Source organism: Salvelinus fontinalis, chromosome 32 (assembly GCF_029448725.1).
Source record: "Salvelinus fontinalis isolate EN_2023a chromosome 32, ASM2944872v1, whole genome shotgun sequence".
Taxonomy (NCBI): Eukaryota; Metazoa; Chordata; class Actinopteri; order Salmoniformes; family Salmonidae; genus Salvelinus; species Salvelinus fontinalis.
Window position 1 is genome coordinate 11,753,666 of NC_074696.1, and position 23,398 is coordinate 11,777,063.

General features: G+C 46.1%; 1 protein-coding gene across 1 annotated transcript; it reads left to right on the top strand.

The window, feature by feature from the left end:
* The first annotated feature begins 2,311 nt into the window (after positions 1-2,311).
* Positions 2,312-12,532, top strand: LOC129830518 (serine/threonine-protein kinase DCLK3-like). The gene is made up of 7 exons (XM_055893088.1): positions 2,312-2,706; positions 2,763-3,003; positions 3,734-3,865; positions 3,971-5,290; positions 7,876-8,008; positions 8,165-8,332; positions 10,125-12,532. Exons 1-7 carry the CDS (start codon positions 2,312-2,314, stop codon positions 10,406-10,408), a joined length of 2,673 nt encoding a protein of 890 aa, XP_055749063.1. The 3' UTR covers positions 10,409-12,532.
* The last annotated feature ends 10,866 nt before the right edge of the window (positions 12,533-23,398 follow it).

Genomic DNA, 23,398 nt, shown 5'->3' on the forward strand with positions numbered 1-23,398 from the left:
GATGGCTGTAGATTCCTGCTTGGTCTGTTAGAATGGAAATAACTGTGAATTAGCAGGGGGCGCTAACGGGACCATTACAAATAACTGTGAATTAGCAGGGGGAGCTAACGGGACCATTACAAATAACTGTGAATTAGCAGGGGGAGCTAACGGGACCATTACAAATAACTGTGAATTAACAGACCTCCCGGGTGGCGCAGTGGTCTAGGGCACTGCATCGCAGTGTTAGCTGCGCCACCAGAGTCTCTGGGTTCGCGCCCAGGCTCTGTCGCAGCCGGCCGCAACCGGGAGGTCCGTGGGGCGACGCACAATTGGCATAGCGTCGTCCGGGTTAGGGAGGGTTTGGCCGGTAGGGATATCCTTGTCTCAGTATGTAAAATGTAATAAAATGTATGCACTCTACTGTAAGTCGCTCTGGATAAGAGCGTCTGCTGAATGACTCAAATGTAAAAATGTAAATGTAAATGTAACAGGGGGAGCTAACGGGGCCATTACAAATAGAGCATGCTAGCTAACTCACACTTACAGCGATAACATACAAAAGCACATCCCAGGATTCCCCCTATATCTATCAGGTAACGTACACACTTCTACAAAGAGCTCCTACAGGTTGTAAATCTGAAAATAGAATACACTATTTCAAAACGTACCACTTTGACCTACCGCTTGCATTTCAATATCAGACTGGGAAGAAGTTACGTTTGCGATCTCCCCCTATCTACAAGCATGACCAATGGCATAACACCTTATTGATATATAACTTCATCCAACCAATAGGAATACATAAACATCGAAAACATATTCCTGCAGTGTTAAGTGTAAACATAACCAAGCCTATTACACCTATCCCAAACCTTAACCCTTACCTTAACCATTCAGAATGAATGCCTAAACTTAAGAATTCAGAGTTAATGTCGAAATCTAACATTAAACACTTCGAAATGTGAAGTTTTGAACAACTTGATAATTTGATGTTTGAGAAACATGGATGAGCGTCTAATTCTGACGTGAGACTGAGAGCTAGTTGATTTTGTATTATGGCGGCCATTGTGGTTTGTGTGTGTATCTGTGTGTGTATCTGTGTGTGTATCTCTGTGTGTATCTGTGTGTGTATCTGTGTGTGTGTCTGAAAGTGAAACATCCTCAACTTTGACATGGCGTTTCTGATGCTCATTAAACATGCAGCTTCAGCAGAGAACTAGGCCACACTTTTGTTGTTGTTGTAGTGTGTGTGTGTGTGTGTGTGTGTGTGTGTGTGTGTGTGTGTGTGTGTGTGTGTGTGTGTGTGTGTGTGTGTGTGTGTGTGTGTGTGTGTGTGTGCGCGCGTGTAAACAAATACGACTGATCAGATTTGATCTTTTTCCATCTCTTGGACTGCAGGGGCCAGTTGAGGTTCTTTGAGTGCCGAACTCTCCTGTCTAAATTATTAACGCTTCCTTAACCACGCATCATGTTACTTGCTTATCTTAAGAAAAACAGTAGCCCAGTGAACCTATATACAGACAGCTGATAAGCACACATTCTGAAAGTGGAAAGAAATAGTCACAACTAACTAACCTGTTGATTCTCTCTCTCTTTCTATCTCTCTCACCTCGACAATCTTTACCCCTTTTTCTCACCCACTTCTTTCACTTCTCTCTCTCCCCTCTCTCTCTACCTCCCCACCATCCTATCTTCTCCCCATTTCCTTCAGAACCCTCCCTCTCTAAGCGTATGGGGGGTATCCCCCACCCTGACCCCCACCCTCAGCCCTGGCCGTCTCTCCCCCACCCTGACCCCCACCTTCTAGCCACTAGGACTACTCTCCCCCACCCTGACCCCCACCTTCCAGCCACTAGGACTACTCTCCCCCTCCCCCACCCTGACCCCCACCTTCCAACCACTAGGACTACTCTCCCCCACCCTGACCCCCACCTTCCAGCCACTAGGGCTACTCTCCCCCTCCCCCACCCTGACCCCCACCTTCCAGCCACTAGGACTACTCTCCCCCTCCCCCACCCTGACCCCCACCTTCCAGCCACTAGGACTACTCTCCCCCTCCCCCACCCTGACCCCCACCTTCCAACCACTAGGACTACTCTCCCCCTCCCCCACCCTGACCCCCACCTTCCAACCACTAGGACTACTCTCCCCCTCCCCCACCCTGACCCCCACCTTCCAGTCACTAGGACTACTCTCCCCCACCCTGACCCCCACCTTCCAACCACTAGGACTACTCTCCCCCTCCCTGACCCCCACCTTCCAACCACTAGGACTACTCTCCCCCTCCCTGACCCCCACCTTCCAACCACTAGGACTACTCTCCCCCACCATGACCCCCACCTTCCAACCACTAGGACTACTCTCCTCCTCCCCCACCCTGACCCCCACCTTCCAGCCACTAGGACTACTCTCCCCCTCCCCCACCCTGACCCCCACCTTCCAACCACTAGGACTACTCTCCCCCACCATGACCCCCACCTTCCAACCACTAGGACTACTCTCCCCCTCCCCCACCCTGACCCCCACCTTCCAACCACTAGGACTACTCTCCCCCACCCTGACCCCCACCTTCCAACCACTAGGACTACTCTCCCCCTCCCCCACCCTGACCCCCACCTTCCAGCCACTAGGACTACTCTCCCCCTCCCCCTCCCCCACCCTGACCCCCACCTTCCAGCCACTAGGACTACTCTCCCCCTCCCCCACCCTGACCCCCACCTTCCAGCCACTAGGACTACTCTCCCCCACCCCCACCCTGACCCCCACCTTCCAGCCACTAGGACTACTCTCCCCCACCCTGACCCCCACCTTCCAGCCACTAGGACTACTCTCCCCCACCCTGACCCCCATCTTCCAGCCACTAGGACTACTCGCCCCCACCCTGACCCCCACCTTCCAGCCACTAGGACTACTCTCCCTCCATCTTTCCCAGTCTTCCACACTCGTCATGCTGAGCAAAGTGCAGAGCGACCACGATTGGTTACTGTGGTCCGACCGTGCGGTCACAGCGCCCTCAGAAAGGTAACAGTGTAAAATGGGCCTCCCGGGTGGCGCAGTGGTCTAGGGCACTGCATCGCAGTGCTAACTGCGCCACCAGAGTCTCTGGGTTCGCGCCCAGGCGCTGTCGCAGCCGGCCGCGACCGGGAGGTCCGCGGGGCGACGCACAATTGGCATAGCGTCGTCCGGGGTAGGGAGGGTTTGGCCGGTAGGGATATCCTTGTCTCATCGCGCTCCAGCGACTCCTGTGGCGGGCCGGGCGCAGTGCGCGCCAGCCAAGGGGGCCAGGTACACGGTGTTTCCTTCGACACATTGGTGCGGCTGGCTTCCGGGTTGGAGGCGCGCTGTGTTAAGAAGCAGTACGGCTGGTTGGGTTGTGCTTCGGAGGACGCATGGCTTTCGACCTTCGTCTCTCCCGAGCCCGTACGGGAGTTGTAGCGATGAGACAAGGTAGTAATTACTAGCGATTGGATACCACGAAAATTGGGGAGAAAATGGGCTAAAAAATAAATAAAAATAAATAAATAAAAACAGTGTAAAATGAAATGATGAAAAAGGAGTAGCCAACCCTCTTTCTGGAGAGCTACTGGATGTGCAGGTTTTTGTTCCATCCCTGCACTAACAAACATGATTCTAAATTCAATAAGTTGGTTTCATTGACATTTTAATTCAATTCTAATTCTATGGTTGGCTTGGCTCACAAATATTCAGTACTTCCTGGTCTCTCGATGACATCGTCTCTGTGTCTGGTCAGGTGACGGTGCTGTTAAACCGTAGGGGCGTGGTCTCGTACGAACAGCTTCTATTGGACGTCTCCGAGGCGCTGGGCTTCCCTCGCTGGCACAGGGCCAGAGTCACACGCCTTTACACGCCACATGCACGAGAGGTAACCAAACAGACACACAAACACACTTTCACACACACACAACAACCATAACAACACCACACCTCTCAGTCCAGGTGTGTGTGTCTAACCCGTCTCTCCCTACAGGTGCGGGGGGTGTGTGATTTTTTCCGTGGCGAAGCGGCGTTCCTGGCATTGGGAAAGTCTCGTCCTGAGCTCCGGAGCGTCAAGGAGGCCTTGGAGGAGCTGTTCCCGCAACATTCCCATTACTGCAACGATGCGCTCGGGGCCTGGGAGAGGAGGTTACGCCCTCCACCTGATGAAGCTGCCAAGGCCGACAGCGGATACAGCGAAGGGACGGACACACACTCACACCCCGACACGGACACGCCGACAAACAGCGATACACTTACACAAGGACGCAACTTGGACAGACACACACATCGCAAAGCAGACACACACAGGCTTAAACACCCAAACACACTGACACACCCCAATACACACCCAAATACACTGACACACCTCAATACACACCCAAACAGGCACCCCACACACAACAACCCAACCAGACAGTCCATACACCCTACTCACACACACCTGGACACGGATGCACACACACATACACACCCTAACACACATTCTAAACGAAACTCCACACACCCCTCTCACCCCCCCAATCATCTTCAGAGGGTCAGAGTGAAAAGCGGAACTAGAGAGAGACTATCGTCACCGATAGGTCCACTTACTCAGGAAGAGGAGATAGACACACACCCTCCCCCACGCAGCAGGAACTGTAAGCTCTCTGATCGACCCAATCAGAGAGCAGGGATGGCTCCACTTCCTCCCGTAACCAGGAAGAAAACAGGAAACAGAACAAATGACCAGGAAGTAGAGAAACCTCACGTCGGTCCTGCCCGATGCCACACTGGATCAATCTGTAGGATTGAGGAGGAGTCCCTCAGCCAATCAGAACATTGCTCCTCAGATTCTAAACAGGAAGAGGCGGGGACTAAACAGGAAATTATCTTTGACCTCCCGTCTGACAATAATGATGTCACTCTGTCGGATATTGAGCGTTGCTATGACATCGGCCGCACTGTCGGAGAAGGAAACTTTGCTGTTGTGCGCGAGTGTCGTCGGCGCGACAACGGGGAAGCCTTCGCCGTAAAGATTGTGGAGCGCTCAAAGCTGATTGGCCGAGAGCACATGATGCAGAACGAGCTGAGCATTCTGGGTAGTCTGTCACATCCCCGCGTGGTGCCCCTCTTCACACACCACCACACACACACACATTCCTATCTTGTCATGGAGATGGTTACCGGGGGCGACCTGTTCGAGGCGATTGCGGAGCGTGGGAAGTTTCCGGAAGAGGAGGTGGGGCAGATGGTGTGTGATGTCAGTGAAGCTCTGAGATACATTCACAGCAAGACTATAGTACACAGAGACCTGAAACCTGAAAACCTACTGGTGAGGCAGTGTGTGTGTGTGAATAGGTAAATCAATAGGTGGAGTACATTAGTGATGGTATTTCTCTCTCTTCCAGGTGGAGTACATTAGTGATGGTATCTCTCTCTCTCTTCCAGGTGGAGTACATTAGTGATGGTATCTCTCTCTCTCTTCCAGGTGGAGTACATTAGTGATGGTATCTCTCTCTTCCAGGCGGAGTACATTAGTGATGGTATCTCTCTCTCTCTTCCAGGTGGAGTACATTAGTGATGGTATCTCTCTCTTCCAGGTGGAGTGCATTAGTGATGGTATCTCTCTCTCTCTTCCAGGTGGAGTACATTAGTGATGGTATCTCTCCCAGGTAGAGTACATTAGTGATGGTATCTCTCTCTTCCAGGTGGAGTACATTAGTGATGGTATCTCTCTCTCTTCCAGGTGGAGTACATTAGTGATGGTATCTCTCTCTTCCAGGTGAAGTACATTAGTGATGGTATCTCTCTCTTCCAGGTGGAGTACATTAGTGATGTTATCTCTCTCTCTCTTCCAGGTGGAGTACATTAGTGATGGTATCTCTCTCTCTCTTCCAGGTAGAGTACATTAGTGTAGTGTCTTTGCTATGCCGGATGAAGTGATATGACATGCTATTCTATAAAATAATTTCTCTGTAGTTAATATTACCTGATTGAACTAATCATATAAATGTAATCAACTAGAAAGTCGGGGCACCACGAAATAATGTTTATAGAGCTGTTGTCTTCCAAATAAACTCTTAAAGACCTGGTAATATTTTACATCAATAGCAGTCAATTCTTAATCGTCACCTTATTCAGTCTCATCTGAAGTCGTAGAATTCTTGGTTATCTTCACGAACCCTGGCTAACAAGTTGAATCAGCAATACAAAATTGGGTTTAATGATTTATTTACTAAATACAGAAACAATCACACAGAATTACACATACACAGGATGGGTCATACATTGATTACTAATTATGTCATAAAAGAAAACGTCCCTAGCGGAAGGAACCGATATGACGGCTGGTTACACAAAGAAAGGGGGTTGGGTTTTGAATGAAAGCGCGGGAAGACTGAGGAACAAAGGAATAAGGGTCTCTGATCGGACCTTGTGAAGCTGTGCTATCGTAAATACAGAATCTTATGCATTCTAAATAACCGCCCATTTGGAAAAGGAAAATGCAAGAAATATTTACTCTGAGCGGTGCTTCAATAGGTTGGTCGTAGATGGAGGGCCGTGTTGCCCAACAGAGATCTCCCTTGTCCTTTGAAGAATATGTCTTGTGGTAGAACGGATACGTTGTCGTACCGTCGTGTGTTTGGTAGAAGAGATACTTTGTCCGTCCTTTCCTAGCCCACGTTTACAGCTGCTGCTGCTCACTCAACGGCTAGGAGGTATCACTTCATTAGTGAATAAGAGTTCAAAGTTCATACCAAGTTGCCATACTTTAAGCTCACGCTGAAGTTGGCTTAGTTCTGTAGTTTGATATTAGCCCTTTTAACCTATGGACCGTTGTCCTCACGTCCTCGGGAACACAAATGTAAAATGTCCGTAAAGGGCTTATATAGTGGTGGAGAGAAGGGCGTGTTTTATAGTTCACAACCAATGTCTGTTCACTTGGGCGGGGCCACTGAATTGAATCTAGTTTACTTATGAAAACCAATTATCTAATTTAGAAGCTAAAATTACATTTCATCTTTTCACAAATAGTTTCATATTTAAACATTTAAATTGCACAACAATTCCATGTGAATCTGATAACTAGAATGTGTAGACTTTCCAAGATACAGTTTATGTCGTCCTATCATCAGATGTAATGTCCCAGACAACAACTGATCTGACATCATATTCTTTAAGTGCCAACAGATATTTTCAACTGGTTGGATTACCGAAATATGGTTCTGGTCCCCACCCTTTTGATGTTAACAGAGTCTCTATGTTAACAAAGGATTCTCCAAGAGTCACTCTGTAGAGAGAGAGAGAGAGGAAAGGGGAAAAGGTATTTATGGGGGTCATAAACCTCACCAACAGGCCAACGTCATGACAGTAGTGATGGTACCTCTCTCTCGCTCTCTTCCAGGTGGAGTACAGTAGTGATGGTCTCTCTCTCTCTCTTCCAGGTAGAGTACAGTGGTGATGGTCTCTCTCTCTCTCTCTCTCTCTCTCTCTCTCTCTCTCTCTCTCTCTCTCTCTCTCTCTCTCTCTCTCTCTCTCTCTCTCTCTCTCTCTCTCTCCCTCTCTCTCTCTCTCTCTCTTCCAGGTGGAGTACAGTAGTGATGGTATGTCTCTCTCTCTCTCTCTTTCAGGTGGAGTACGGTAGTGATGGTCTCTCTCTCTCTCTCTCTCTCTCTCTCTCTCTCTCTTCCAGGTGGAGTACGGAAGTGATGGTCTCTCTCTCTCTTTCTCTTCCAGGTGGAGTACAGTAGTGATGGTCTCTCTCTCTCTCTCTCTCTCTTCCAGGTGGAGTACAGTAGTGATGGTCTCTCTCTCTCTCTCTCTCTCTCTCTCTCTCTCTCTCTCTCTCTCTCTCTCTCTCTCTCCCAGGTAGAGTACAGTGGTGATGGTATGTCTCGCTCTCTCTCTCTCTTCAAGGTGGAGTACAGTAATGATAGGGTCAGTAGGTTGAAGTTGGGTGATTTTGGTCTAGCCATGGTTGTAACAGAACCCATCTTCACGGTGTGTGGAACACCCACCTATGTCGCCCCGGAGATCCTCTCAGAGACAGGTGACCACATCTTTCCCTTTATACTTTTACTTTATCTATCACTTTATTTCTCTCTCTATCAATTACTTACCTCTATCACAATCTTTGTCTCTGTTCATCTCTCTCTCTCTCTCTCTCTCTCTCTCTCTCTCTCTCCATCCCTCTACCTCTCTGCAGGGTATGGTCTGCCGGTAGACCTGTGGGCGTTGGGGGTGATAGTCTACATCCTGCTCTGTGGGTTCCCTCCGTTCCGGAGAAGAGACAGAGACCAAGAGGAGCTATTCCAGATGATCAGAGAGGGACACCTCACCTTCCTGGCCCCTTACTGGGATCACATATCTGACGGTGAGACACACACATATGTATAGACATAAGCACACACTTACACACACATACAGTGCCAGTCAAAAGTTTGGCCACACCTACTCATTCAAGGGTTTTTCTTTATTTTTACTATTTTCTACATTGTAGAATAATAGTGAAGACATCAAAACTATGAAATAACACACATGGAATCATGTAGTAACCAACAAAGTGTTAAACAAATCAAAATATATTTTATATTTGAGATTCTTTAAAGTAGCCACCATTTGCCTTGATGACAGCTTTGCACACTCTTGACATTCTCTCAACCAGCTTCATGAGGTAGTCACCTGGAATGCATTTCAATTAACAGGTTTGCCTTGTTAAAAGTTCATTTGTGGAATTTCTATCCTTCTTAATGCGTTTGAGCCAATCAGTTGTGTTGTGACAAGGTAGGGGTGGTATACAGAAGATAGCCCTATTTGGTAAAAAAACAAGTCCATATTATGGCATGAACATCTCAAAGGAGCAAAGAGAAACGACAGTCCATCATTATTTTAAGACATGAAGGTCAGTCAATCCGGAAAATGTCAAGAACTTTAAAAGTTTCTTCAAGTGCAGTCGCAAAAACCATCAAGAGCTATGAAGAAACTGGCTCTCATGAGGACCACCACAGAAAAGGAAGACCCAGAGTTATTTCTGCTGCACTCTAAAGTTTATTAGAGTCACCAGCCTCAGAAATTGCAGCCCAAAAAAATGCTTCACAGAGTTCAAGTAACAGACACATCTCAACATCAACTGTCCAGAGGAGACTGGGTGAATCAAGCCTTCATGGTCGAATTGCACCAATAAGAAGAAGAGACTTGCTTGGGCCAAGAAACACGAGCAATGGACATTAGACCGGTGGAAATCTGTCTGTTGGTCTGATGAGTCCAAATTTGAGATTTTTGGTTCCAACCGCTGTGTCTTTGTGAGACGCAGAGTAGGTGAACGGATGGTCTCCACATGTGTGGTTCCCACCGTGAAGCATGGAGGAGGAGGTGTGATGGTGTGGGGGTGCTTTGCTGGTGACACTAAATAACTGTTATTGATTTAGAATTCAAGTCACACTTAACCAGCATGGCTACCACAGCATTCTGCAGCGATAAGCCATCCCATCTGGTTTGGTCTTAGTGGGACTATCATTTGTTTTTCAACAGGACAATGACCCAACACACCTCCAGGCTGTGTAAGGGCTATTTGACCAAGGAGAGTGATTGAGTGCTGCATCAGATGACCTGGCCTCAACAATCACCTGACCTCAACCCAATTGAGATGTTTTGGGATGAGTTGGACCGCAAAGTGAAGGAAAAGCAGCCGACAAGTGCTCAGCATATGTGGGAACTCCTTCAAGAGAGAATGCCAAGAGTGTGCAAAGCTGTCATCAAGCCAAAGGGTGGCTACTTTGAAGAATCTAAAATATATTTTGATTTGTTTAACACTTTTATGGTTACTTTATTTCATAGTTTTGATGTTTTCGTTATTATTCTACAATGTAGAAAATAGTAAAAATAAAGAAAAACCCTTGAATGAGAAGGTATGTCCAAACTTTTGACTGGTACTGTATATACACGCATACACACAAAAGCTTTTAGACACATTTATACACACTCATGCTCACACATATTTTACCCTCTCTGACCGTATCTCTGTGTGTGTGTGTGTGTGTCTGTGTGTGTGTGTGTGTGTGTGTGTGTGTGTGTGTGTGTGTGTGTGTGTGTGTGTGTGTGTGTGTGTGTGTGTGTGTGTGTGTGTGTGTGTGTGTGTGTGTGTGTGTGTGTGTGTGTGTGTGTAGCAGCACAAGGTCTGGTGAAAGCCTTGCTACAGGTGAATCCAACAGAGAGACTGACAGCAGTGCAGACTCTGAAGCATCCCTGGATTCAGACCACTACAGACCAGTACAAACCAGTACAGACCAGTACAGACCAGTACAGACCAGTACAAACCAGTACAAACCGGTACAGACCAGTACAGACCAGTACAAACCGGTACAGACCAGTACAAACCAGTACAGACCAGTACAAACCAGTACAGACCAGTACAAACCAGTACAGACCAGTACAAACCAGTACAGAATAGTACAAACCAGTACAAACCGGTACAGACCACTACAGACAACTACCGACCAGCACAGACCAGCACAGCTCAGAACAGACCAGTACCGACCAGCCCAGAGCCCATCCCCTACAGACCAGTTCCGACCAGCCCAGAGTCCATCCCCTACAGACCAGTTCCGAACAGCCCAGAGTCCATCCCCTACAGACCAGTTCCGACCAGCATAAACCAGTAAAGAGCAGCACAGATCACTACAGACCATCAGAGAGCATCAAAATCATCAACCCAACTCAACTCATCGACAGCCCCAATCAACCAGTCGTCTGCTCCAAGAAGAGCACCTCTCAATCCCCACATCCAATCCCCTTAGCCCAACACCCATCCAGCCAGACCACTGTTCTCACGCCACCACCCAACGGGGCCAATCAACTCCTCCCCAGCCCCCGCAGCAGCAGCACATGTCAACCACCCCACCCAATCTCGCCACCCTCCGTCCTATCCACAGCACCACCCCATCCCAGGCAGGACCACTCAATCTCTCCTTCCACTTTCACCCGCATCCCTCCAAACACCCACCCTGTCTCAGTCCATCAAACACCCACCCTGTCTCAGCCCGCCAAACACCCACCCTGTCTCAGCCCACCAAACACCCACCCTGTCTCAGCTCACCAAACAACCACCCTGTCTCAGCCCACCAAACACCCACCCTGTCTCAGCCCACCAAACACCCACCCTGTCTCAGCCCACCAAACACCCACCCTGTCTCAGCCCGCCAAACACCCACCCTGTCTCAGTCCACCAAACACCATGTCTCAGCCCGCCAAACACCCACCCTGTCTCAGTCCACCAAACACCATGTCTCAGCCCACCAAACACCCACCATGTCTCAGCCCACCAAACACCCTGTCTCAGCCCACCAAACACCCACCCTGTCTCAGCCCGCCAAACACCCACCCTGTCTCAGCCCGCCAAACACCATGTCTCAGCCCACCAAACACCCACCCTGTCTCAGCCCACCAAACACCATGTCTCAGCCCACCAAACACCCACCCTGTCTCAGCCCACCAAACAGCCACCCTGTCTCAGCCCATCAAACACCATGTCTCAGCCCACCAAACACCCACCCTGTCTCAGCCCGCCAAACACCCACCATGTCTCAGCCCACCAAACACCATGTCTCAGCCCACCAAACACCCACCCTGTCTCAGCCCACCAAACAGCCACCCTGTCTCAGCCCACCAAACACCATGTCTCAGCCCACCAAACACCCACCCTGTCTCAGTCCACCAAACAGCGTGTCCCAGTCCACCAAACACCAGCAGCACCCCACCCCTCCAGCAGTGTACCACCCCCCAGTAGCAGCACCCCTCCAAATCTCCCCACTTCTCTCAACCCAGCCTCCTGATTGATGGGGTTCCTAAGACTTTAAACACCTCTCCCCCAGGACTTGTAAAGATCTGATATTCTGTACAGAGAGCCCCCCCATTGTCATACACTGATATTCTGTACAGAGAGCCCCCCCATTGTCATACACTGATATTCTGTACAAAGAGCCCCCCCATTGTCATACACTGATATTCTGTACAGAGAGCCCCCCATTGTCATACACTGATATTCTGTACAGAGAGCCCCCCCATTGTCATACACTGATATTCTGTACAGAGAGCCCCCCCATTGTCATACACTGATATTCTGTACAGAGAGCCCCCCATTGTCATACACTGATATTCTGTACAGAGAGCCCCCCATTGTCATACACTGATATTCTGTACAGAGAGCCCCCCCATTGTCATACACTGATATTCTGTACAGAGAGCCCCCCATTGTCATACACTGATATTCTGTACAGAGAGCCCCCCATTGTCATACACTGATATTCTGTACAGAGAGCCCCCCATTGTCATACACTGATATTCTGTACAGAGAGCCCCCCATTGTCATACACTGATATTCTGTACAGAGAGCCCCCCATTGTCATACACTGATATTCTGTTCCTCTTCAACTATATACGTAGATGATAGGTTGTAGTATTTAGTTCAGTAGATGATCTAATATCTAACATGACAGATAACTTAATACTTTCAATAAATGTTTTTTTTTCTGACACCGTGTAGTACACACACACTAGTAATAAATAACTAAACTTACTTTGAACTGACGTGCTATGTGACAATAACACGAGGACAGCCAATCAGAATGTATTATTTATTTGTCATTGGTTTACCACAGAAGTATTTGAATACAGTGACATCATCAACAGTGCATTAGAGCAGTGTTTCCCAAACTCGGTGCTGCCCCCCCAGCCCTGCCCCCCCCATCCCCCTCGGTCCTGCCCCCCCAGCCCCCTCGGTCCTACCCCCCCAGCCCCCCAGGTCCTGCCCCCCCATCCCCCCTCGGTCCTACCCCCCCAGCCCCCCAGGTCCTGCCCCCCCAGCCCCCCCGGTCCTGCCCCCCCATCCCCCTCGGTCCTGCCCCCCATCCCCCCAGGTCCTGCCCCCCATCCCCCTCGGTCCTGCCCCCCCAGCCCCCCAGGTCCTGCCCCCCATCCCCCCGGTCCTGCCCCCCCGGTCCCCCCCCCCCCCCACCCCCAGTCCTGGACGTTTTGGTTTTTGCCCTAGCTCTACACAGCTGATTCAAATAACCAACTCATCTCCAAGCTTTGATTATTTGAATCAGATGTGTAGTGTTAGGATAACAAACCAAAATGTGCACCCAGGGGGGGGGGGGCCCCAGGACCGAGTTTGGGAAACACTGGTCTAAGAAAGAGGGAGGACGGTTGCATCCATAGAAATATGACTAGAGTGGACAAAGCCCCTCAGACCATAGAGTTAGAATTACTAGAGTGGAAGGAGCGAAATAAACATGTTCACATTTTAACCAGCATTGAAGGATCTGGTTTGGAGGCCATCTTGGATATGCTGTTGGACCCAGTTTTGAGTATTGTAATTGAAAAGTATGTTTTATACCCTTACTAAGTGTTTTAAATGATTGTATATCAAGTTTAAAAACAATTGATCACAAAAATAGGTAAGTTACTCAAGCCCTGAGTTGTTGGAAACCAAAGCCATCCTTGTTCTATTAGAGATAGACAGCACTGAGACAGGTTTAAAAGACAAGCAATATCACATACTAATATCATCACACACAATCATCATCACATACTAATGTCATATCACACACAGACGTGTCAGAAAAATAAATCAGCATTATCGGCTCGCTTCTGTCCTTCTATTGGTCCATTGGTCTAAAGAGAGTCCGCCCCCTGAAGCTAAACCCCACCTTCCTGCCCCCTGGGAGAGAGGAGGAAAGGGAGGAAGAGGACGAAGAGGAAGGAAGAGAGGGGGAAGGAAGAGAGAGGGGGAAAGGAAAGAGGGGAAGGAAGAGAGAGGGGGAAAGGAAAGAGGGGAAGGAAGAGAGAGGGGGAAAGGAAAGAGGGGAAGGAAGAGAGAGGGGGAAAGGAAAGAGGGGAAGGAAGAGAGAGGGGGAAAGGAAGAGAGAGGGGGAAAGGAAAGAGGGGAAGGAAGAGAGGGGAAAGGAAAGAGGGGAAGGAAGAGAGAGGGGGAAAGGGAAGAGGGGAAGGAAGAGAGAGGGGGAAAGGAAAGAGGGGAAGGAAGAGAGAGGGGGAAAGGAAGAGAGAGGGGGAAAGGAAGAGAGAGGGGGAAAGGAAAGAGGGGAAGGAAGAGAGAGGGGGAAAGGAAAGAGGGGAAGGAAGAGAGAGGGGGAAAGGAAGAGAGAGGGGGAAAGGAAAGAGGGGAAGGAAGAGAGGGGAAAGGAAAGAGGGGAAGGAAGAGAGAGGGGGAAAGGGAAGAGGGGAAGGAAGAGAGAGGGGGAAAGGAAAGAGGGGAAGGAAGAGAGGGGAAAGGGAAGAGGGGAAGGAAGAGAGAGGGGGAAAGGAAGAGAGAGGGGGAAAGGAAAGAGGGGAAGGAAGAGAGAGGGGGAAAGGAAAGAGGGGAAGGAAGAGAGAGGGGGAAAGGAAAGAGGGGAAGGAAGAGAGAGGGGGAAAGGAAGAGAGAGGGGGAAAGGAAAGAGGGGAAGGAAGAGAGAGGGGGAAAGGAAAGAGGGGAAGGAAGAGAGAGGGGGAAAGGAAAGAGGGGAAGGAAGAGAGGGGAAAGGGAAGAGAGAAAAGAAAAAGGAGAGAGAGAGAAAGTGGAAAAATAAGAGAGAGAACAATTGCTGATGAAGTGTTTTTGGTACATTCCAGGTGTGTGTGTGTGTGTGTGTGTGTGTGCGTAGCATGTCCTACCCTGTGTTTTGGCGTGTCATGGGGGAGAGGGGGTTCTTTTGGACGGGGCTTCCACTGCCCTCCACTGCCCTCTGTCTCCCAGGCAACGAAGCACTGTCACTGTTCACCCGCAGCCTGTCAAACACACAGACACAAAGACACACAGACACACACACATACAGACACACACAGTCACACACACAAAGACACAGACACAGACTACCCACTCTCTCTTTCTCTCTCTCACTCTGTCTCTCTTCCATGCTCACACACCCTGCGGCGCCAAATATAATCTTTGCATGGGCATCTGACTCAACACTCCCCAGTACCTCTCTCAGGCAGCACCTACAATCACCCTAAAAATGATTGACACCCTTGATAAAGATGAGCAAAATAAGATTGTATAAAAAACAATATAAATGCCTTTGCTATATTGTATGCTCAAAGACATGTGAAGGTTACACTCTATATTATTTTATACTGATACAATTGCTCAGAGAAAGAGATTTTGTGTAACAAGTAAAACAAAATCTAAAAAAGAAAGGTGTAAAAATGCTGAATGATTATTAATGTTTCTTAGAAATAAAATCAAAACAAAATGTAATCTCCATTAACATTCTACTTATTTTTTTATTTAATCTCAGTATAAGGAACTGTATTGTGGCCTTTAATGTCTTCTAGTTTCACTGGGGAATAAAAAAGGAGGTAACACGCATGTAAAATCCCTATTTCATCCATCACCATGGGAAAGAAAATAATTCACATATGAAAAGAGACAAATGGTTGTTGACTTTCATTAATCAGGCAATGAGTACAGAAAGTACAAATAATAATACCTTATCACTATTACGGCTACAATTTAGAAGTTTAAACCCACTCGAACAATGGTAAACTTACCTGGGTAGACGACCCAAGTGTATCTTGTCCCCACACACAGTGAGGAAGCTGTTTCGGGAGGCAAAGCAGTCCAAGGGCCACAGTTGGAGAATTACAGAACTTGGTCGCAACTTGAGGTCACAAAGTCTCCAAATCTACAATTAGTTGCCACCTCCAAGCCAATAGGTTCTTTGGAAGGGTTGCCAGGAAGAAAAGCCTCTATTGAGAGCAACCGTGAAGATTCATAAAGCGCAACACTTACGCAAAACTCGGTCCTCCAGGAAGTGGAGGTCAACACTTATGCAGTTCTACTATGTGACATCTTTCCAAAAAGCCGGATTACCTAAAGGCCATTGGTACTTGGAACCAGATGCTATGATCAGATTAGTCGAAAATAGAGCTCTTTGGTCCACGCTCAACGGCATCATGAACTTTACGGAGTACCAGGACATTTTATCTAAAAACCTGGTTGACTACGCCAAGAATGCTGAAACATGGCCGTTAGTGGATCTTCCAGCAAGACAATGACCCCAAGCAGACAGCAAAATCCACAAATAAATGGTTAATTGAACACAAAATCAACATTTTGCAATGGCCATCTCAGTCTCCGGACTTGAGCCGCATTGAAAACCTGTGGTTGGAATTGAAGAGGGCAGTCTATAAGACCAGACAAAGGATATGAAGGATCTGTAAAGATTATGCATGGAGGAATGGTCTAAGATCCCTCCCAATGTGTTCTCCAATCTCATAAAACATTTCAGATAAGGCTCAGTGCAAATATCCTCACAAGGGGAGGGTGCAAACAGTTTGAAAAGGGGTGCCAATCATTTAGATTTTTTTTTAAATGACTTGTCTTTTTTGCTCATCTTTATCAAGGGAGCGTGTGTGTGTACCTCTCTCGAATGCATCTCTGATGTGGTTGACCTCTCTCTGGGACCCTGGAACACAGAATATCCCCTCATGGTGCAGACCGTGAAGATTTATGAAGCGAATGCTTTCAACCACCACAAGATCCTTGAACTCTGAGAGAGAGAGAGAGAGAGAGAGAGAGACATATCAGTCATCAGAGATTAATCAGTCAAAAGGAATCAGTCATCAGAGATGAATCAGTCAAAACGAATCAGTCAGAGACGAATCAGTCATCACAGACAAATCAGTCATCAGAGACAAATCAGTCAGAGACAAATCAGTCATCAGAGACAAATCAGTCATCAGAGACGAATCAGTCATCAGAGACAAATCAGTCATCAGAGACGAATCAGTCAGAGACAAATCAGTCAGAGACTAATCAGTCATCGGAAACGAATCAGTCAGAGACGAATCAGTCATCAGAGACGAATCAGTCATCAGAGATGAATCAGTCAAGACGAATCAGTCATAAGAGACACATCAGTCATCAGAGACTAATCAGTCATCAGAAACGAATCAGTCATCAGAGACGAATCAGTCAGAGACGAATCAGTCATCAGAGACAAATCAGTCATCAGAGACGATTCAGTCAGAGACTAATCAGTCATCAGAAACGAATCAGTCATCAGAGACGAATCAGTCATCAGAGACAAATCAGTCAGAGACTAATCAGTCATCAGAAATGAATCAGTCATCAGAGGCAAATCAGTCATCAGAGACAATTCAGTCAGAGACTAATCAGTCATCAGAAACGAATCAGTCATCAGAGACGAATCAGTCATCAGAGACGAATCAGTCATCAGAGACAAATCAGTCAAGGTGAATCAGTCATCAGAGACAAATCAGTCAGAGACAAATCAGTCATCAGAGACGAATCAGTCATCAGAGACAAATCAGTCAGAGACGAATCAGTCATCAGAGACGAATCAGTCATCAGAGACGAATCAGTCAGAGACTAATCAGTCATCGGAAACGAATCAGTCAGAGACGAATCAGTCAGAGACGAATCAGTCATCAGAGATGAATCAGTCAAGACGAATCAGTCATAAGAGACACATCAGTCATCAGAGACTAATCAGTCATCAGAAACGAATCAGTCAGAGACTAATCAGTCATCAGAAACGAATCAGTTATCAGAGACGAATCAGTCAGAGACGAATCAGTCATCAGAGACAAATCAGTCATCAGAGACGATTCAGTCAGAGAATAATCAGTCATCAGAAACGAATCAGTCATCAGAGACAAATCAGTCATCAGAGACAAATCAGTCAGAGACTAATCAGTCATCAGAAACGAATCAGTCATCAGAGACGAATCAGTCATCAGAGACGAATCAGTCATCAGAGACGAATCAGTCAGAGACTAATCAGTCATCAGAAATGAATCAGTCATCAGAGACAAATCAATCATCAGAGACAAATCAGTCAGAGACTAATCAGTCATCAGAAACGAATCAGTCATCAGAGACAAATCAGTCATCAGAGACGAATCAGTCATCAGAGACAAATCAGTCAAAGACGAATCAGTCATCAGAAACGAATCAGAGACAAATCAGTCATCAGAGACAAATCAGTCAGAGACTAATCAGTCAGAGACTTATCAGTCATACGAGACGATTCAGTCAGAGACAAGTCAGTCATCAGAGACAAATTAGTCATCAGTAATGAATCAGTCAGAGACGAATCAGTCATCAGAGACAAATCAGTCATCAGTAATGAATCAGTCAGGAAAGAATCAGTCATCAGAGACGAATCAGTCAAGACGAATCAGTCATCAGAGACAAATCAGTCATCAGAGACAATTCAGTCAGAGACGAATCAGTCATCAGAGACGAATCAGTCATCAGAGACAAATCAGTCATCAGAGACAAATCACCCAGAGACAAATCAGTCATCAGAGACAAATCAGTCAGAGACTAATCAGTCATCAGAAATGAATCAGTCATCAGAGACAAATCAGTCATCAGAGACAAATCAGTCAGAGACTAATCAGTCATCAGAAACGAATCAGTCAGAGACGAATCAGTCATCAGAAACGAATCAGTCAGAGACGAATCAGTCATCAGAAACGAATCAGTCAGAGACGAATCAGTCATCAGAGACAAATCAGTCAGAGACGAATCAGTCATCAGAGACAAATCAGTCATCAGAGACGAATCAGTCATCAGAGACGAATCAGTCAGAGACTAATCAGTCATCAGAAACGAATCAGTCATCAGAGACGAATCAGTCATCAGAGACAAATCAGTCATCAGAGACGAATTAGTCATCAGTAATGAATCAGTCAGGAAAGAATCAGTCATCAGAGACGAATCAGTCAAGACGAATCAGTCATCAGAGACAAATCAGTCATCAGAGACAATTCAGTCAGAGACGAATCAGTCATCAGAGACGAATCAGTCATCAGAGACAAATCAGTCATCAGAGACAAATCAGTCATCAGAGACAAATCAGTCAGAGACTAATCAGTCATCAGAAATGAATCAGTCATCAGAGACGAATCAGTCATCAGAGACGAATCAGTCATCAGAGACAAATCAGTCATCAGAGACGAATCAGTCATCAGAGACAAATCAGTCAAGATGAATCAGTCATCAGAGACAAATCAGTCATCAGAGACAAATCAGTCAGAGACGAATCAGTCATCAGAGACGAATCAGTCATCAGAGACGAATCAGTCAGAGACAAATCAGTCAGAGACTAATCAGTCATCGGAAACGAATCAGTCATCAGAGACGAATCAGTCATCAGAGACGAATCAGTCATCAGAGATGAATCAGTCAAGACGAATCAGTCATAAGAGACACATCAGTCATCAGAAACGAATCAGTCAGAGACGAATCAGTCATCAGAGACGAATCAGTCAGAGACGAATCAGTCATCAGAGACAAATCAGTCATCAGAGACGATTCAGTCAGAGACTAATCAGTCATCAGAAACGAATCAGTCATCAGAGACGAATCAGTCTTTAGAGACAAATCAGTCAGAGACTAATCAGTCATCAGAAATGAATCAGTCATCAGAGACAAATGAGTCATCAGAGACAAATCAGTCAGAGACTAATCAGTCATCAGAAACGAATCAGTCATCAGAGACGAATCAGTCATCAGAGACAAATCAGTCAGAGACTAATCAGTCATCAGAAATGAATCAGTCATCAGAGACAAATCAGTCATCAGAGACAAATCAGTCAGAGACTAATCAGTAATCAGAAACGAATCAGTCATCAGAGACGAATCAGTCATCAGAGACGAATCAGTCATCAGAGACAAATCAGTCAAGATGAATCAGTCATCAGAGACAAATCAGTCAGAGACAAATCAGTCATCAGAGACGAATCAGTCATCAGAGACGAATCAGTCATCAGAGACGAATCAGTCAGAGACTAATCAGTCATCGGAAACGAATCAGTCAGAGACGAATCAGTCATCAGAGATGAATCAGTCAGAGACGAATCAGTCATCAGAGACGAATCAGTCAGAGACGAATCAGTCATCAGAGACAAATCAGTCATCAGAGACGATTCAGTCAGAGACTAATCAGTCATCAGAAACGAATCAGTCATCAGAGACAAATCAGTCATCAGATACCAATCAGTCAGAGACTAATCAATCATCAGAAATGAATCAGTCATCAGAGACAAATCAGTCATCAGAGACAAATCATTCAGAGACTAATCAGTCATCAGAAACGAATCAGTCATCAGAGACAAATCAGTCATCAGAGACAAATCAGTCATCAGAGACAAATTAGTCATCAGTAATGAATCAGTCAGAGACGAATCAGTCATCAGAGACAAATCAGTCATCAGTAATGAATCAGTCAGGAAAGAATCAGTCATCAGAGACGAATCAGTCAAGACGAATCAGTCATCAGAGACAAATCAGTCATCAGAGACAATTCAGTCAGAGACGAATCAGTCATCAGAGACGAATCAGTCATCAGAGACAAATCAGTCATCAGAGACAAATCACCCAGAGACAAATCAGTCATCAGAGACAAATCAGTCAGAGACTAATCAGTCATCAGAAATGAATCAGTCATCAGAGACAAATCAGTCATCAGAGACAAATCAGTCAGAGACTAATCAGTCATCAGAAACGAATCAGTCAGAGACGAATCAGTCATCAGAAACGAATCAGTCAGAGACGAATCAGTCATCAGAAACGAATCAGTCAGAGACGAATCAGTCATCAGAGACAAATCAGTCAGAGACGAATCAGTCATCAGAGACAAATCAGTCATCAGAGACGAATCAGTCATCAGAGACGAATCAGTCAGAGACTAATCAGTCATCAGAAACGAATCAGTCATCAGAGACGAATCAGTCATCAGAGACAAATCAGTCATCAGAGACGAATTAGTCATCAGTAATGAATCAGTCAGGAAAGAATCAGTCATCAGAGACGAATCAGTCAAGACGAATCAGTCATCAGAGACAAATCAGTCATCAGAGACAATTCAGTCAGAGACGAATCAGTCATCAGAGACGAATCAGTCATCAGAGACAAATCAGTCATCAGAGACAAATCAGTCATCAGAGACAAATCAGTCAGAGACTAATCAGTCATCAGAAATGAATCAGTCATCAGAGACGAATCAGTCATCAGAGACGAATCAGTCATGAGAGACAAATCAGTCATCAGAGACGAATCAGTCATCAGAGACAAATCAGTCAAGATGAATCAGTCATCAGAGACAAATCAGTCATCAGAGACGAATCAGTCAGAGACAAATCAGTCAGAGACTAATCAGTCATCGGAAACGAATCAGTCATCAGAGACGAATCAGTCATCAGAGACGAATCAGTCATCAGAGATGAATCAGTCAAGACGAATCAGTCATAAGAGACACATCAGTCAGAGACTAATCAGTCATCAGAAACGAATCAGTCATCAGAGACAAATCAGTCATCAGAGACGAATCAGTCATCAGAGACGAATCAGTCAGAGACGAATCAGTCATCAGAGACAAATCAGTCATCAGAGACGATTCAGTCAGAGACTAATCAGTCATCAGAAACGAATCAGTCATCAGAGACGAATCAGTCATCAGAGACAAATCAGTCAGAGACTAATCAGTCATCAGAAATGAATCAGTCATCAGAGACAAATCAGTCATCAGAGACAAATCAGTCAGAGACTAATCAGTCATCAGAAACGAATCAGTCATCAGAGACGAATCAGTCATCAGAGACGAATCAGTCATCAGAGACAAATCAGTCAGAGACTAATCAGTCATCAGAAATGAATCAGTCATCAGAGACAAATCAGTCATCAGAGACAAATCAGTCAGAGACTAATCAGTCATCAGAAACGAATCAGTCATCAGAGACGAATCAGTCATCAGAGACGAATCAGTCATCAGAGACAAATCAGTCAAGATGAATCAGTCATCAGAGACAAATCAGTGAGAGACAAATCCGTCATCAGAGACGAATCAGTCTTCAGAGACGAATCAGTCATCAGAGACGAATCAGTCAGAGACTAATCAGTCATCGGAAACGAATCAGTCAGAGACGAATCAGTCATCAGAGACGAATCAGTCATCAGAGATGAATCAGTCAAGACGAATCAGTCATAAGAGACACATCAGTCATCAGAGACTAATCAGTCATCAGAAACGAATCAGTCAGAGACGAATCAGTCATCAGAGACGAATCAGTCAGAGACGAATCAGTCATCAGAGACAAATCAGTCATCAGAGACGATTCAGTCAGAGACTAATCAGTCATCAGAAACGAATCAGTCATCAGAGACAAATCAGTCATCAGATACCAATCAGTCAGAGACTAATCAATCATCAGAAATGAATCAGTCATCAGAGACAAATCAGTCATCAGAGACAAATCAGTCAGAGACTAATCAGTCATCAGAAACGAATCAGTCATCAGAGACAAATCAGTCATCAGAGACAAATTAGTCATCAGTAATGAATCAGTCAGAGACGAATCAGTCATCAGAGACAAATCAGTCATCAGAGACAAATCAGTCAGAGACTAATCAGTCATCAGAAATGAATCAGTCATCAGAGACAAATCAGTCATCAGAGACAAATCAGTCAGAGACTAATCAGTCATCAGAAACGAATCAGTCATCAGAGACAAATCAGTCATCAGAGACAAATCAGTCAGAGACTAATCAGTCATCAGAAACGAATCAGTCATCAGAGACGAATCAGTCATCAGAGACAAATCAGTCAGAGACTAATCAGTCATCAGAAACGAATCAGACATCAGAGACGAATCAGTCATCAGAGACGAATCAGTCATCAGAGACAAATCAGTCAGAGACTAATCAGTCATCAGAAATGAATCAGTCATCAGAGACAAATCAGTCATCAGAGACAAATCAGTCAGAGACTAATCAGTCATCAGAAACGAATCAGTCATCAGAGACAAATCATTCATCAGAGACGAATCAGTCATCAGAGACAAATCAGTCAAGATGAATCAGTCATCAGAGACAAATTAGTCAGAGACAAATCAGTCATCAGAGACGAATCAGTCATCAGAGACAAATCAGTCAAAGACGAATCAGTCATCAGAAACGAATCAGAGACGAATCAGTCATCAGAGACAAATCAGTCATCAGAGACAAATCAGTCATCAGAGACAAATCATTCAGAGACTAATCAGTCAGAGACTTATCAGTCATCAGAGACGATTCAGTCAGAGACAAATCAGTCATCAGAGACAAATTAGTCATCAGTAATGAATCAGTCAGAGACGAATCAGTCATCAGTAATGAATCAGTCAGGAAAGAATCAGTCATCAGAGACGAATCAGTCAAGACGAATCAGTCAAGACGAATCAGTCATCAGAGACGAATCAGTCATAAGAGACACATCAGTCATCAGAGACTAATCAGTCATCAGAAACGAATCAGTCATCAGAGACGAATCAGTCAGAGACGAATCAGTCATCAGAGACAAATCAGTCATCAGAGACGATTCAGTCAGAGACTAATCAGTCATCAGAAACGAATCAGTCATCAGCGACGAATCAG

Excerpts from the sequence above, each read along its gene's own strand:
- LOC129830518 (XM_055893088.1), top strand. The coding sequence starts at position 2,312 with ATGACCCCCACCTTCCAACCACTAGGACTACTCTCCTCCTCCCCCACC. Across the intron at positions 3,866-3,970 it reads ACACGCCACATGCACGAGAG|GTGCGGGGGGTGTGTGATTT; the intron begins GTAACCAAACAG and ends CTCTCCCTACAG. Across the intron at positions 8,009-8,164 it reads GGAGATCCTCTCAGAGACAG|GGTATGGTCTGCCGGTAGAC; the intron begins GTGACCACATCT and ends ACCTCTCTGCAG.